This window comes from Cibotium barometz, chromosome 3 (assembly GCF_041138505.1).
Source record: "Cibotium barometz isolate CiBa-2024 chromosome 3, ASM4113850v1, whole genome shotgun sequence".
In the NCBI taxonomy this organism is placed as follows: Eukaryota; Viridiplantae; Streptophyta; class Polypodiopsida; order Cyatheales; family Cibotiaceae; genus Cibotium; species Cibotium barometz.
The window spans coordinates 66,603,931-66,619,464 of NC_141048.1; the positions used below are offsets into that span (position 1 = coordinate 66,603,931).

The following is a 15,534-nucleotide window of genomic DNA, read 5'->3' on the forward strand; positions in this document are numbered from 1 at the left end:
GGTACTTTAAGGTTTACAATGCCATGTGGCCCCGAGAGAAGACACTTTCGTACTCAACATATAGATACAAAGAGAAATACTTAAGATTGTGCAGTTATGGCAAGTTTTGAGTAAGAGAGGGGAGCAATGCTGGATTATTGTGGCATGATTCAAAACATTCTAAGGACATTTCAATTTTATATTTTATATGTGAAATGGTTCAAGGATGTGGTGTATCTAGGTCCTGAAGCAACCATGAAAAAGCATCCGAATGGATTTATGGCGATTAAGTATACAAAGATTTGGCAAACAGAGAGAGACCTATTTGTGCTACCTCAACATTGTGAATCAGTAAAATTTAACCATAAATATTTTATTCAAGCTTTTATTATATAGTTCCTTGTGCATGTTTAATTAACACTTTATGTGTTCTTTACATTCTAAGGACATTTCAATTTTATATTTTATATGTGAAATGGTTCAAGGATGTGGTGTATCTAGGTCCTGAAGCAACCATGAAAAAGCAGCCGAATGGATTTATGGCGATTAAGTATACAAAGATTTGGCAAACAGAGAGAGACCTATTTGTGCTACCTCAACATTGTGAACCAGTAAAATTTAACCATAAATATTTTATTCAAGCTTTTATTATATAGTTCCTTGTGCATGTTTAATTAACACTTTATGTGTTCTTTTGTACTAGGTTGTGTTTTAATCAAACCTAAATGACAAGAAATGATGGTATATCATAGAAGTTACTCCTCATTCTTCAAAGAGTATTTTTCAAAAGGCGGATGTTGAATAGCTCATGATTACTTTTCATTAAGTTATAGAGATTAGTTATGTGCCTTTATGAAAAGGACGATGAAAGCTAACATGGATATAAAAACATTTCTCTAAGGTCTCCTTCCTATTATAATTAATTCCTTCATATGCAGACTACTCTAACACTTTTTTTTTTCTTGATTTTAGATTGGGCCCCAAGCTCCTACCTTACCACAAGCTTTAAAAGTTTGCAACGCATCGAAAGTAAGAACGCCATACGTAGCATTTTTCTTCCTTTTTTCCAGCTTTGCATTACGAATTTGAGGTTGGAAGAACAAAGCATGTGGCAATAAAAGGCATTGTAAGCAATGAGTTCAACATCAGAAACTTGAAGAACGAGTGTGTCCTTACAGCATAAGTTCAATGCTGTAAGGACATCTTATGCAGCACTATAAAAATGATTCATTCTTTGCACTTTCAACACTGCAAGTGTTTTCTCTAAGGGCATGTTCTCCTATGATTATAAATTGTGGAGAGAATTATGCCATCTCTTTGCCATACATTTCGTATGGTCTTTTTTCACACAGTATAAAAAGCAAATACCTTGTCTTATGTTGGAAAAAGTTTCATATGACCTGAATATTTTCCTAATATATGGTTAGTCGACCCCACAACTTGCATTATCTTACAATTTCATATGACCTGAATATTTTCCTAGTATATGGTTAGTCGACCCCACAACTTGCATTATCTTACAATTTCAGCAGTACAAGGACTTCTTGTGGGGTCAATGCTTCGCATAAAAGTAGTACTATTCATTGTGAGGTGCATACGTGAGACTATATCGTTTGAGACTTATCTCTATATTATATAAAGGACGAATTTCACTGGGCTGCTATGTGGCAACATGGTAAGAATTGGGAGGCTCAAGCATGCAGTTTGGAGGTTCGAGGAGGGGTAGCCTCCTACGGGTGAGGTTCCTCGTTTATTCTTACATGCACCGACTTATGACTTATGGAATATGCACTCTTTCGCATGATACTTCTCTTTGTTAATTACTACCAGTGTTTGAAAAAAAACCCGAGTTTAGTGTACTTTGCACCTACAAATACCTTCAAATTTAAAACTTGAAGGTCCACCATTTTTTTTTTGGAAAAAACGAACACTGACCACTACCCGTGTCATCTCTAGTTTTAATATACAATTTCCAACGTGGAGAACTGTGCACCAGTAATATCATGATAGAAGGCCACGTGTACAGGCCAAACGAGTCATGGCTACGTTAGCGACATTTCTGATAGCATCGCCATGCCTCGCACATCTGCGAGCGCATGCAGCGCGCCTGCTACCGATGAGCTCAATCCCACCGCAGGAATGAATAGCATGATAAGAGCAGGAATCTCGACCGTCCATCTCAGAAAATGCCCCCGTTTCAGGTTTACTAGGGTTATCTGCTCGAGTGGTTTTGCTGTCCCTTCTTCTTTGAAGAGGGCAGGCATGAAGACGCTTGACGTGGTCCGCTTGGTAGAGACATCTGCAGATGATGACCCCCCAAACCTCAGAAAGGCCACTCGCCTCGTGGCAACCACCCTCCTGGACGCTCTGGCAGACCGCATCCAGCATCGCAAATGGCAGGCTGCCCTAAAGGTGTGATGCCTTGCTATGGAATCTTCACTGGTTTTGATATGTTTCCAAGATTTTTTGAGGTGTAATTACATACTTCCCCAAAAAAAAAGAGTCTGTAGCACATGGTAGAAGGGTAACATTCTTCACGTATTTTTTCTAGAGAAAATAAGGCAAATCCGGCAATGTTTCAATGAAACGACAGGATACGTGAAGGGGATTTTTCACCTGCACATGATGCAATTCCCTTGAAGTCAGCTCCACTGGTTTGGAGTTGGCCTCAGGCCCGTGATAGAGGTGTCCGTAGCCTCCATTCCCCTGTGCAGCTCATGTTAAAACGAATGGAAAATAGCTTTGGGCTGAGCAACTTTTGGAGAACGAGGAAGGTGCTGATGTCGCACTCCAAGCTATCTAGAGCACTCTTGTTGCTTAGGTAATGATGGATTAGTGAATGAGACGCCTGGACCATCATGAGTCCTTGGCCGAGTATTGCTCATCGGTAAAGAGCATAAGATGAAGAATTAAGGATAGGCCATCAAAGGGCCTTTCTTACTTGGAAAATGGGCTTGCAAAGGCTGTTCCCAGTCACTATAGTCCTTGGGGAGCAAAGACTTACAAGCATCACAGATTAGGTGGCCAGCTTATCAGACAATGAATTGATGTGACGAGTGATGGGGCAATAACTCACCAACTCAGCACACCAGGACATATCAGCACATTGCATCAAGGTTTCCGTGATGCTGACATGTACAGCACCGACTGTCTTGTTTGTAGGAGAAAGTTCAGGCGGTAATGCAACCTAGGGCTATGATGACATAGCGGCAGTTGCAGATGGGCAGAAAGGGACACCAGCGCAGGTGCCACGTGGACTGCCACATGGCAGTGGGTCATCATCAAAAGCAGTCAGCCAGCATGAATGCAGGCGTGGGTCAGTCCTTTACAGGCTGATAGCATGGGAATGGGCTGAGTTGCATCTGGGCGCCTATGTATAGCATATTAGCATGTGTGGTTATTCAGGTCCCCATTCCAAACCCAAGGCAGCAGCCATCTGGGGTGAGATGAAGTTGTCCATGGAGCAATCATCAAAGGCGGACTGATCTTTAAGCCGTCCCCATGCCTTGCATATCTGCCGGTCTTGTGGTGCATGGTTGATGTGCCCATCTGTATGTGGATGTGATGCTATCTATGTTCATGTCCATGATGTTTATGATGGTGGTGCCATAATGGCAGCCCTAGCTTTTCCAAAAAATTGTGGCTTTTGGAAATAATTAAGAATAACTTTTTTTTAACAACCAAAAGCTTTGCTTTTTGCATGCACACTCATGATAAGAGAGAAAAAGCTGAAGGCGAGTTTGAAAAAGCACTCCCCTGTTGCCACGTGGTACTTGCGTAGTGTTGATGTGGTGCCACCTGCGGGCTGATTGTTTCAGCTGTCGGCGACTTGATTGGCTGCTGTTCATCTGATGTCCCTGTTGCCTGCAGCCATAATACCATCAAAGCCTTCATCTCTCTCGTTCCAATCAGCCCTTAAGGCTTCTCTACACTCTCTCCCTTGGAGAGGAGACCTGCATATACCCCAAGCGGTGACAGTTTGTGATGAACCAAGATTACTATCGGGAACATGATTGGATTCGATGGAGCAAGGACCGAAGCCTGAGCAAGGAGGCGTTGGTGGTATATCAATGCTAACTGGCATGGTTCGTGAATTGGAGCCTATGCCTTTGGTCTGGGGGGGAGGTTTGTGGATGCAAACCATCAATTGGGTGGTGAGCTAGCTTGCACCCCTCTTAGGAGGTTTGTACCAATCTGTTGACATGTACATGCTGATCCCATAGCTATTCCTTGAAGGGGCAACATATAAAGATGAGTTTTATAACCAGATTTAGGAGCTTCTACAGCTAATATTGGTAGGAAAGATGTTATGGTGGGATCAGGTGGTTGTCGGCCAGTAGAGGAAGGATCTATCAAGAGGCTGTCGGCAACAAGATAATATCTCATGTTGAGGGACTTGGCCGACATAGGTCAACCAGTCCATATATGCTTCCCAAGCCTATAAAAGGCTGCGTATAGCTCATGATTGGCTTCTCTCACCTTGTTGGGGTAATAGGTGTTAGACTAGGTTTAGACTAGGGTCTTTAACCTTTAATGAGAGAGCCTATGTGTTAAAACCCTAAAATCTCTCTAGATAATTGTTATGCATAAATCAAGCATAAACTCAACCACCCGACCACCCCCGAGCCCAAGGGATGCACACATGAATTATAAATGAAATACATCATATCTCTACCTTGATGTCCCATACCATCAAGAGGTATAACTCCAATCCAATAGCATGTAGCTATAGTGTGAAATGGTAGGTGAGTAGATATGGATCTCTACACAAGAGACCATAGCCTAAGTCTCCAAGCCTCCCTTGAGTATGCCCCATGCTCCTATTATATAGGAGGACTCTCAAGTGACTCTTGACTCTCCATTTCCCATGTGTGACCCTTGGATGCCTGTTGATCCTAACCTTAACCCTTAAGGTTAGTTCTAACCCATGCTCCACTAAAGCTTGTTCCCATGCTCACATGCTCATAAGCCTAATGTGGGTTAGCCTTCTAGTTTATGCACACATAATATTTAATGGATATTAATCATGCCAAAAGAAGCATTAAAATTGGTAGCCAACTCATTAATCCGGAGTATATGAACGTGGTGTCGTTCAAACAAAACTTCATAGTAAGCAAGTGAAATACATTGTTGGGGTAAAGGCATTATGCCCACCCTTATAGTGTGTACAAGCCCATAAGTTATAGTACATAGTACACTTAGTACTTTTAATGTACTAAGTGCACTATGTGTACTAGTGCAATGTACATGTGTGATAGGGGAGTCACACACTCAACACTTGGTGAGTTGACTTATTTCCACAACTCTCTCTCTCTCTCTCTCTCTCTCCCTTGTTTCTCTGTGTATATCTCCCACATGAACTCTAATCCTAATTAAATCTCCCATTCAACTGGTATCAGAGCATTCTTGATCCCCTCCCTCTTCTTATGATGGCTGCACCCTGTTTTTCTCTTGAACTGTAGAGATTCGCTTCTTCACTTCTTTGCCCAGCTGCTAGGCAGCAAAGTACAGTGCGTGGGCTAATGGCAAAGCTCCATGAAGAAGCCAGATAGCAGGAAGGCGCAGGTGGAGAAGAGGGCGAAGAGCTGGAATTTGGCGTGAGCAACTTGCAGTCACTTGCACAGGTTTCAGGGATAAAGTGCTGTAGAGTGAAGCGGCCGATTCTTGCTACAGGCAGCCAAGCATTGTACGCAGTGTCACGCGGGTAGGTTACAGTAGCAACAGCGTACCACAAAGGGGGCTGCAAGGAAGTGAATCGCTTCACACAGTTGTACGCTAAGCCACGTAAGTGTATGGGAAGCCACGTAAGTGTATGGCAGCCAACGAATTGGGCTAGTAATTTGCTGAAGACAGGCGAGCGAGGAGTAGCTGTGGTGCGTGTACCAGTGAAGCCCAGGCTGCCTAGCGCAGGTAGCCAACAGCCAGGTAGAAACCCACGGGCGCCTCCTCCGTTCCCACGGTTTTGGTGAGACGAGAATCAAAAAGCGACTCGCCAAGCATGGTGGTGCCAACACTAACGGGCGGCCTTCATCGTTCAATACGACAGAAGAAGCTCACCCTTTTGCAGCAGCAGAATCAGCATCAACATCAGCAAGTTTCGCCTCCCCCCTCTCTTCTGCATCAGATTTTTGCAACAACATCAACAGAAATTCAGCCTGCAAATCTCAGAGAAATTCAAAAATTTAGAGGTATTTGCCTTCAATTTTGGGAATTTCTTATCAATTCAATCAATTGAGCAGGTACAGTTGCCGAATTGCTCAATTTTTGAGCAAAATTGGCAAAATTGGGTGACATTGGTCACAATCAGGATCAATTTGCAGGAAATTGGATGTCGAAATTTGGGGCTTTTGATGTAATTGTGCAATTAAGCATTCATACATGCTGTATGATGTGAGAAATCGCACATTCGGGCAAAATTGCAACAAATTGCAGTGCAAATCAAGGGGCTTTTGTGCCGATTGGATTGATTTGCATGCAGGCACTCGCATTTGATGCTTTGGGTAACGTGTTGATGCCCGACAAGCACTCAATGTGCCTGTAAATCAAGGGGCTTTCATGTATTGGATGTATATGTGGCCAGGGGGAAGCATCGTGAAGACTCTGGATGCCTTCATGTGCGCTAATGTACCATGTATGATCAGAAATTGATCTTAAATCAAGGGGCTTTTCAAGATTTTATGCTTGTTGAGCTTGGCAAAGCAGCAGGCAAGACTTTTATGCCTTGAATCCTCAGAAATCAGCTTGCAGTCAAGGGGCTTTTGCCCAATTTCTGTTCGGGACTGTTGTATGCAGTGTTCGGGACTGTAGAAGTCTGATTTTCACTCATTTGGACAGCCAGGAGAGCATTTATTGCAATTGTACCTGTTGGTACAGATTTGGTACAGCTTTGTACAAGTTTTGGCATGGCTGCACATTGATTTGAGTGAGCAAAAGGTTCATTTTCAGCTGCTGTACTTGCCGGTACAGGTTTGGTACTGCTGTACAGTACTTTGGAAGGGCAACAGAGCACATTTAAGGTGCTGTCCTAAATCTGCAGCAACCAGATTTTGGTGATTTCATCACATACAGTGGGAGAAAAGTTGCATTTGTGCTTCCGCAGTGGGAGATAAAGCTTGGGAGAACAACTGTGAGCACTTTGTGTGCTTTTGGTGCAGTGTTTGCACATTTTGCAGGGAGTCAGGCATTGATAGGTTGCATATTGCTATGGCAACCACAGGTGAGAGCTCTTCATTGCTTCACATCAAGAAGCTTGAAGGCTCACATAACTATGATATTTGGCAAACCCAGTGCTATAATGTGTTGCTCCAGAAGAAGCAGCACAAGCCTATCAAAGAAAGGGGTGTAAAGCCCGCTTCTCTTACTGTTGAAGAGTGGGAAGATATGGATGAGCTGGCAAGATCTACTATCATGTTATCTGTGTCAGACTCTTTACTTTTCAGCATTCGTGAAGAGAAGACAGCTTGGGGAATGTGGCAGAGATTGCAGGACTTGTATGCCCAGCAAAGTGCCTCAAGCAAAGTGTATTGGTTGAAGAAACTCATAGGTCTTCAGATGAAGGAAGGGGCGTCTATGACAGCCCATCTAAATGAGTTTAATGGTATTGTCAGCCAAGTTATAAATCAAAAGTTGGCAACGGACGATGAGTTCAAAGCCACTTTTCTCTTATGCACTTTGCCAGAGAGTTGGGACACATTCAGGACAGCCACTAGCAATTCGAATGCTATGCTGTCATATGCAGATGTTGAGGGTGCTCTTCTTCAAGAAGAGATGAACAGGAAAAACAACTCTGTTGGAAAGTCCAATGCAATGAATGCACGTGGGAGATCCCAGCAAAGGGGTAAAAGCCAAGAACGGGGAAGGAGCAAGTTCCGCTCCAAAAAGGACTTGGAATGCCATTATTGTGGCAAGAAGGGACACATCAAAAAGCAATGCTACAAATGGAAAAATGATCAAAAGGAAAAGGAAAAAGGCAAAGACAAAGACAAAGATGAAGCCAAAGATGTAAAGCCAAAGGGCAAAAGTGGAGTCAAAATTGAAGAAATCAATGTGTCACATGCAGGTGACAGTGAGGATGAGGTCCTATTCACGTCTTCACTTGATGCCCATCACTTCTTACAGGAGATGGTCATGGTATGCACTCATGGATCATTGATTCAGGTGCCTCCTTTCATGTCACAGGTTGCAGAGACTTGTTTTTTTTTTTTTTTTTTTTTGGAAAAACGATCCTTCTATTAGTTAATGAGAAAACGCCATATGGCTACAAAGCTCACCTCGCAAGGAGGGATAAAAAACACAATGAACACCTGAGCTCCCCCCCGTGGCTGGCCGCTCTCTGGGGGGGGCTACCTAGTAATACATGATGGAGGTGAGAAAAGCCAAACTGGCGGTCTATAGTGCCAAGTGACATCCTCGTCACTCGCGGCGGTGAGGAAAGGACCAGGCTGCCAAGTGCGGAGGAAAGCCTTGCGGCGCCCTCTCATGCGATCCGAGTCGCCCTGGAGTTTCCCCCAGTGTCCTCTCAAGGTGTGAATGATGTCCACCCAGAGGGCCTGTATGACCTCCGCTGGTGGGGTCGCCTGGTGGTCAATGGCCTCCCTGCATCGGGCTCTCCATATGTGCCAATCCGTCATGCTGCTGATCATCTCCCATCTCTGCCCGACCCCCTCCTGAGAGGCTGCCGAAGAGAAGTCTGGTGTCGGAACCACCGCCATCGCCCTGTCAGAGACCTGGATGGTCACACTGCCAGGGACGTCCTCATATCCAAGTGCAGGGCCGCTGTCCGTGGCCCAAGCCACCGCACTCCACGTCACCAACATCTCACGTGGTGAGCCTGCAAAAACCATCCTGAGAGCGCGCTGCCAGACCTGCTGTGCCTGTGGGCAATCCCATAAGCAGTGCCGCTGTGACTCCTGTGCATGGCTGCACCGAGGGCAGGACGCTGGGTGTCTGCCAAAAGCTAGCCAAGCCCCCACAGCCAATCCTCTATGCGCTGTGAGCCAGAGAAAAAGCGTCACCTTCCGGGGCCGGAAACTAGCCCAAAGGCGCTGCCAGAAGTCCCTAAGAAAGGCAGGAGAGAGCCCCTGTCGCCGCCAATGCTCGGCCGCTGCCGGGGTGCTCGCTATCCTGTGTCTCTGAATCCGCCGCCCCAGCCTCGCTGTGTACTGAAAGAAGGGGATGGCAGGGCTGGTAGGGGCCGAGTAGGGATCTCGCCAAAACCACTCACCTGGATCCCACTGGAGGCGAATAAGAGGCCTGCTGTCCCACGCCCATAATCTCCAAGAGCAGTCCTCCCCTATCGAGGCCGGTGAGGGGTCTACATACCACTGCCTCTGATGAAAGCCGACCACCCATACCCTCTGAAGAATACAACCCTGGAGCCCATCCAAATCCAGTCGTGTCCTCTGGAGCTGGCCACCCTCTCCCACCTCGAAAGTGAGTGGGGAGACGCTCTCCGCTGTGCCGCAGACCGCTAGAAGGATCTCATGCCGAGTAAAGACACCCATCCACTGTGGAGGTGGAGGGTCCTGTACTGGGGTCCGCCACTCCCGGGGGATGGCCGCCTCAATGTCCTGTCTCATCAACTCTCTGCCCCTCATCCCACTGAGCCTCCTCTCCTGAACCTCTGGAGGCAACTGCTGAAAACATATCCAGTCGTCTAGGGACTGGGCCGGGCCGGAGCTCAACGGGCCCCACGACACGTGAGACCGCGAGCCAACCATATGGCCACTGGGAAGTCGAATCAAGGGGTTCCAGATCAATGGTTGCCGCAAGCGTTCCTCATCGGTGCCCGGGGGAGTCTGGAAAAGGGACGGCCTCAGATGTGCCCAGGCCCTCAGAAGGCTGGCTGCAAAACGCTCCTCGAAGCCAAGGCCCACTCCTCTGGATCGCTGCTCCGTAAAGATCCACCTGATGCTGGGGGTCCAGGGGTCGCTAAGAGAAGGAGTGCGGCTGAGCATCCTGGAAACAAGAAACTCCTTCCACGGCTCAGCGCCTGGCAGGAGACCACGAACTACCAACTTGCCAAGCAGAGCACGACTTTGGCAAATAGGATCTACAATGCCCAGGCCGCCTCTCTCCCTCGGCTGAGTGATCACAGCCCATGCCACCTTGGCCCTGGCGGGTCGCCCGTCGCCTCCGGACCAAAGAAAGTTCCTGATGAGCCTCTGCACCTGGCCAATGCACGCCCGAGAGAAGGCCCAGCAAGAAGTGATGTACCACATGGTAGCGAGCAGAACCTGGTTGGCCACAACTACTCGGCCAACCAGAGATAAACGAGCGGTACTCCAATACAGGAGCTTCTTCCGAATACTCAGAAGAAGGGGGGCTATCTGCTGCTCCGGAGATATATCAATGCCCACATAGCATCCCAAATAACGCACTGTAGTGCCGGGGGACAGCCACTGAAAACCATCAACTGGCCTCCAAGTCGGGGGGGGCATAGAACTGACCCACAGCCCACACGACTTGTGCCAGTTGATCAAAGCGCCCGAAGCTCTGCAGAACCTGTCCATGGCTGAGGCGAAGCGGCGGAGGTTCTCCTCACCTCCCTGAAGATAGACAGCAGTGTCATCCGCAAACTCCGAGTCCAGGAGCTCCTCCGAGGTGCGGATGGGAAGCTGGAGGCCCCTCAAACCTGTATCCTGTGCCGTCAAGAAGGTGCTCATGGCCTCCGCCACAAAAAGAAAAAGAAAGGGCGCCAAGGGGCACCCCTGCCGCACCGAGCGCGAGAGCTGGAACCTCTCTCCGCACACGCCCTGTATCAGCACCTGGCTATGAGCCGAAGTGTAGAGTGCAGAGACCCCACGAATCCACTGAGGGGGGAAGCCCATCCTCTCCATAGTGCCTTCCAGAAAGGCCCAGTCCACCCGATCATATGCCTTCTCAAAGTCGAGAAGGAGCACCGCCAAGATCCTCCTGTCGAAATCTAGCCAAAGCCGTAGCCTCCCAGAAAGAGAAAATGTTATCCAGAATGCTCCTATCCTGGATGAAGCCTGTCTGCGTGGAGTGGATGATGTCCGGAAGGTGAGGCTGAAGCCGCCTGCTGATCGCCTTAGCTAGGACCTTGTAGGCCGTGCCTAGCAGGGTGATCGGTCTCCACTGTCTAATCTCCAGTCTGTCTCCTCCCTCTTTGGGGATCAAGTGGATCAACCCCTCTGCCATGCTGTCCGGCATGACTCCCGTCTCCATAATCTCCTGGAGTGCCAATCTGAAGCCCCTATGAAGGAGGCCCCAGTATCTCTGGAAGAAAGCCACTGAGAGACCGTCCTCTCCTGGGCATTTGCCCCGAGGTAATGCCTGCAGAGCCTCCTCCAGTAGGACATCCGAGAAAGGGGAGAGAAGGGAGTGCTGCAAATGGACCGGCACAACCGGTCTCGTGAAGCTCCAGACCGCCTCCCTAGCCTCTCTCACCCTGTCGTCTGCTGGCTCAGCCGAGAGAAGATCCCTGTAAAAATCTGTGGCTATCGCCCGAACCCTGGGGGGATCCACCACAACCTGGCCATCAGCCTGGCGAAGCCGCCTGAGACCCTCTCGTCTGAATCGAGGCCCATTCGCCTCAAAGAAATCCCGAGTCACTCTGTCTCCAGCCTGAGTCCAAAAAGAAGCCCGAGCATGGAATCGAAACTCCACCCGCCTCTCCTCGATGGATCTGATCTCAGTGCGGGCTGTCTCCATCTGCTCTGAGATCGAGGGGCTCAGAGGATCTCTCTCCTGGAGTCTCTGAAGGGACGCTAGACTCCTCCGTAGGCTCCTCTCCTGCTCTCTGAAGGCCTCCAGACGGTCCAAGGCAGCCAGTCTGAGCATCCGACTGATCTCCTGCAGGCCACTGGCAAGATCACTGGCTGCCGTGCAGAGACTTGTTTGTCAGGTATACTGCTGGCAATGAAGGAGTAGTTTATTTGGGTGATAACCATGCATGCAAGATTCTTGGCAGAGGTGATGTGAGGCTTGTGTTTTCAGATGGCTCACAGCTTATGCTCCATGATGTCAGGCATGTGCCTGAGATCAAGAAGAATCTGCTTTCTACTGGACAGCTTGATGATGCTGATTATGTTACCACATTTGGTCGTGGAAAGTGGAAAATTAGTAAGGGCTCACTGGTTGTTGCCAGAGGCTCTAAGGTGGACACTCTTTACTTCATGCATGCAGGTGTTTGTCACCATGCTAATGTAAATGCAACCGAGCTGCCGGAAATCTTTATGTGGCATAGCCGGTTGGGACACATGAGTGTCAAAGGAATGGAGCAATTGTCTCGTTTGGGTTACTTGCCTTCTCTAAAGTTTTCAAGTTTTCAGTTTTGTGAGCATTGTATATATGGCAGGCAACTCCAGTGCTCCCACAAGAAAGCTCTTGGACAGAAAGATGCTCAGTTAGAGCTTGTGCATACAGATGTATGTGAGATGCCTCAGCTTTCTTTGGGAGGGGCAAAATATTTTGTGTCTTTTATTGATGATGCCACAAGTAAGGTGTGGGTTTATCCTCTTCGTTTGAAGAGTGATACATTCTCAGTGTTTGAGAAGTTTGTTGCCACAAGTAAGGTGTGGGTTTATCCTCTTCGTTTGAAGAGTGATACATTCTCAGTGTTTGAGAAGTTTGTTGCTCTTGTTGAGAATCAAACTGGCAGAACACTGAAGGCTTTGCGTTCCGACAATGGTGGAGAGTATATGTCCAAACAGTTTCAGGACTTTTGTGATGCTAAAGGCATCAAGAGGGAGCTCTCTACTCCTTATGATCCTCCACAAAACGGGACAGCAGAGAGGATGAACAGGACCATACAGGAGAAGGTCCGTTCTATGTTGTCACATGCTGCATTACCTCATGGTTTTTGGGCTGAAGCTGTTACGACAGCCGTTCACCTTATAAACAGGTCACCTAACACGAGGCTTGGTGGGAAAGTGCCAGAGGAAGTATGGACAGGGAAGCCTCCGTCATACAAGCACTTGAGAGTGTTTGGTTGCGTTGCGTACGTGCACATACGCAGAGAAATGCGCACCAAACTTGATCCTAAGTCTCACAAATGCATATTCCTAGGATATGGTGACAGAGGTGAAATGGGGTATAGACTTTGGGATCCCGTGAATAGAAAGATTATACGCAGCAATGATGTCATTTTTGATGAAACATGCATGTATAAGGAGCCTGCAAGGCAACAGGAGCCTAGCAGAGTCATCTTTGATGATGATGGACATCATGGACAACAACCAAGGGCTGCAAATCAGCCATTACAGCAGCAAAACCAGCCCTTAAATGGTGCTGAAAATGGTCCAAATGGACAGCCAGACATGGCAGAAGATATCCCTATGGATATGCCACAGTTAGAAGAGATACCGGGCATGATATTTCAGCCTTATGGCATGGAACAGGAGCCACCAATAGGTGATATGCAGGCTGGACAGCAACCTGCAAATGATGGTCATTGGGTACGGAGGTCCACAAGACCCTCCAGAGCCCCTAACAGGTTTGTTCGAGGGGTTGACTACTTGATGCTTACTGACTGTGGGGAGCCCTCATGTTATAAGGAGGCTTTACAGAGGGCAGACAAAGCTCTTTGGGAGCGTGCCATGAAGTCAGAGATGGATTCTCTGCACAAAAATGGAACATGGAAGTTGGTGCATTTGCCTGCAGGCAAGAAGGTTTTGCCATGCAAGTGGGTTTACAGACTCAAAGTTGCACCTGATGCAAAGCCAAGATACAAAGCCAGGTTAGTGGCTAAGGGCTTCAAGCAGGAATATGGTGTGGACTTTGAGGAGATCTTCTCTCCAGTGGTCAAAATGACCACACTTAGAGCTGTATTAGCTTTGGTTGCACATGATGATCTGGACTTGATTCAGATGGATGTGAAGACTGCATTTCTTCACGGTGATCTCCATGAGGAGATATATATGCAACAGCCAGAGGGTTATGTAGCGAATGGAAAGGAGAAGCTTGTATGCAAGCTGAAAAAGAGTCTTTATGGGCTCAAACAGGCACCAAGGGAATGGTATCATAAATTTGATACATTCATGAAATCTCAGAATTTCAGGAGAAGTGACATAGATCACTGCTTGTACACCAAGAAAGCTTTGGATGGCAGTCTATTGATCCTCATCTTGTATGTTGATGATATGTTGATTGCTGGAAAATCTCGTAAAGAGATGGATGCCTTGAAGAAGAGGCTGCATCAAACCTTTGATATAACGGATTTGGGTGATGCAAATCACATTTTGGGTATGCGGATACTTCGGGACAGAAATCAGCATGTGTTGTATTTATCTCAGAAGGAATACATTGGCAAAGTTTTGCAGAGGTTCAATATGGACGGGGGGAAGAAGACTAGTACTCCTTTGCCTCCATATGTGAAACTCAGTGCTATGGACAGCCCACAGTCAGATAGTGGCAGGGCTGATATGGCCAAGATTCCGTATGCTTCAGCTTGTGGCAGTCTCATGTATGCCATGGTTGCTACTAGGCCGGACATTGCATTTGCAGTGGGAGTGGTTAGTAGATATATGGCCAACCCTGGCAAGAAGCATTGGGAAGCAGTGAAAGGTGTCATGAGATACCTGAAGGGCACACATGATATGTGCATTTGCTTTGGCAAACAGGATGCATTAGTGCATGGGTACATGGATTCGGATTATGCCGGTCATCCAGATCACCGGAAGTCTACTACCGGTTATGTGTTTACATTCACAGGAGGTGCTGTGTCATGGATATCCAGGATGCAGAAGTGCACAGCCTTATCTACTACAGAGGCCGAGTATATTGCAGCCAGAAAGGCTTGCAAGGAGGCATTATGGCTATCTCGGTTAGTGGTTGATTTGGGCTATACAGGGGATATTCCATTGTTACATTGTGACAGTCAGAGTGCCATCCAGTTGGCAAAGAACCCTGTCTTTCATGCAAAGACGAAGCATGTGGATGTGAAGTATCACTTCATCAGAGAGGTGATAGAGAACAAGCAAATTCAGCTTGTTAAGATTCATACGGATGACAACCGGCTGATCTGTTGACAAAGAGTTTGCCTCCAGAGCAGTTTGCTCATTGCAGACACTTGATGGGCATTGGATGAGGCCAGTTTCAGCCTTGATATGGCCTTGTATATTATCATGTACATGCTGATTTTTCTTTTCCTTTACTTAAGGGCACTTTGCCTTTAAGTGGGAGATTGTTGGGGTAAAGGCATTATGCCCACCCTTATAGTGTGTACAAGCCCATAAGTTATAGTACATAGTACACTTAGTACTTTTAATGTACTAAGTGCACTATGTGTACTAGTGCAATATACATGTGTGATAGGGGAGTCACACACTCAACACTTGGTGAGTTGACTTATTCCCACAACTCTCTCTCTCTCTCTCTCTCTCTCTCTCTTCCTTGTTTCTCTGTGTATGTCTCCCACATGAACTCTAATCCTAATTAAATCTCCCATTCATACATGTGTGTAGCACTCAATAAAAAACCCCTAGACACAAGTGATCTAGGCAGAACTTGATGAGTCCATATAAAACTTGGAAAACATTCAATAAAATCCACCAAAACAAATAGATCAACTAATCCATGATAGAATTTGTCTTA

At 47.0% G+C, this 15,534-nt stretch overlaps 1 protein-coding gene across 6 annotated transcripts in view; it reads left to right on the top strand.

The window, feature by feature from the left end:
• Positions 1–1,942: 1,942 nt before the first annotated feature.
• Positions 1,943–15,534, top strand: part of LOC147640431 (uncharacterized) — a 30,260-nt gene continuing 16,668 nt past the window's right edge. For 3 of the 6 annotated variants that reach the window (XR_015263031.1, XR_015263035.1, XM_086780453.1), the window contains exon 1: positions 1,943–2,391. Coding sequence is in view for 1 of the 6 variants with exons in the window: in XM_086780453.1 (XP_086636579.1) it covers positions 2,053–2,391 (339 nt within the window). In the remaining 5 variants the exon portion in view is untranslated. The remainder of the gene's footprint in view (positions 2,392–15,534) is intronic. The other 3 variants (XR_015263033.1, XR_015263037.1, XR_015263039.1) reach the window with 1 other exon arrangement.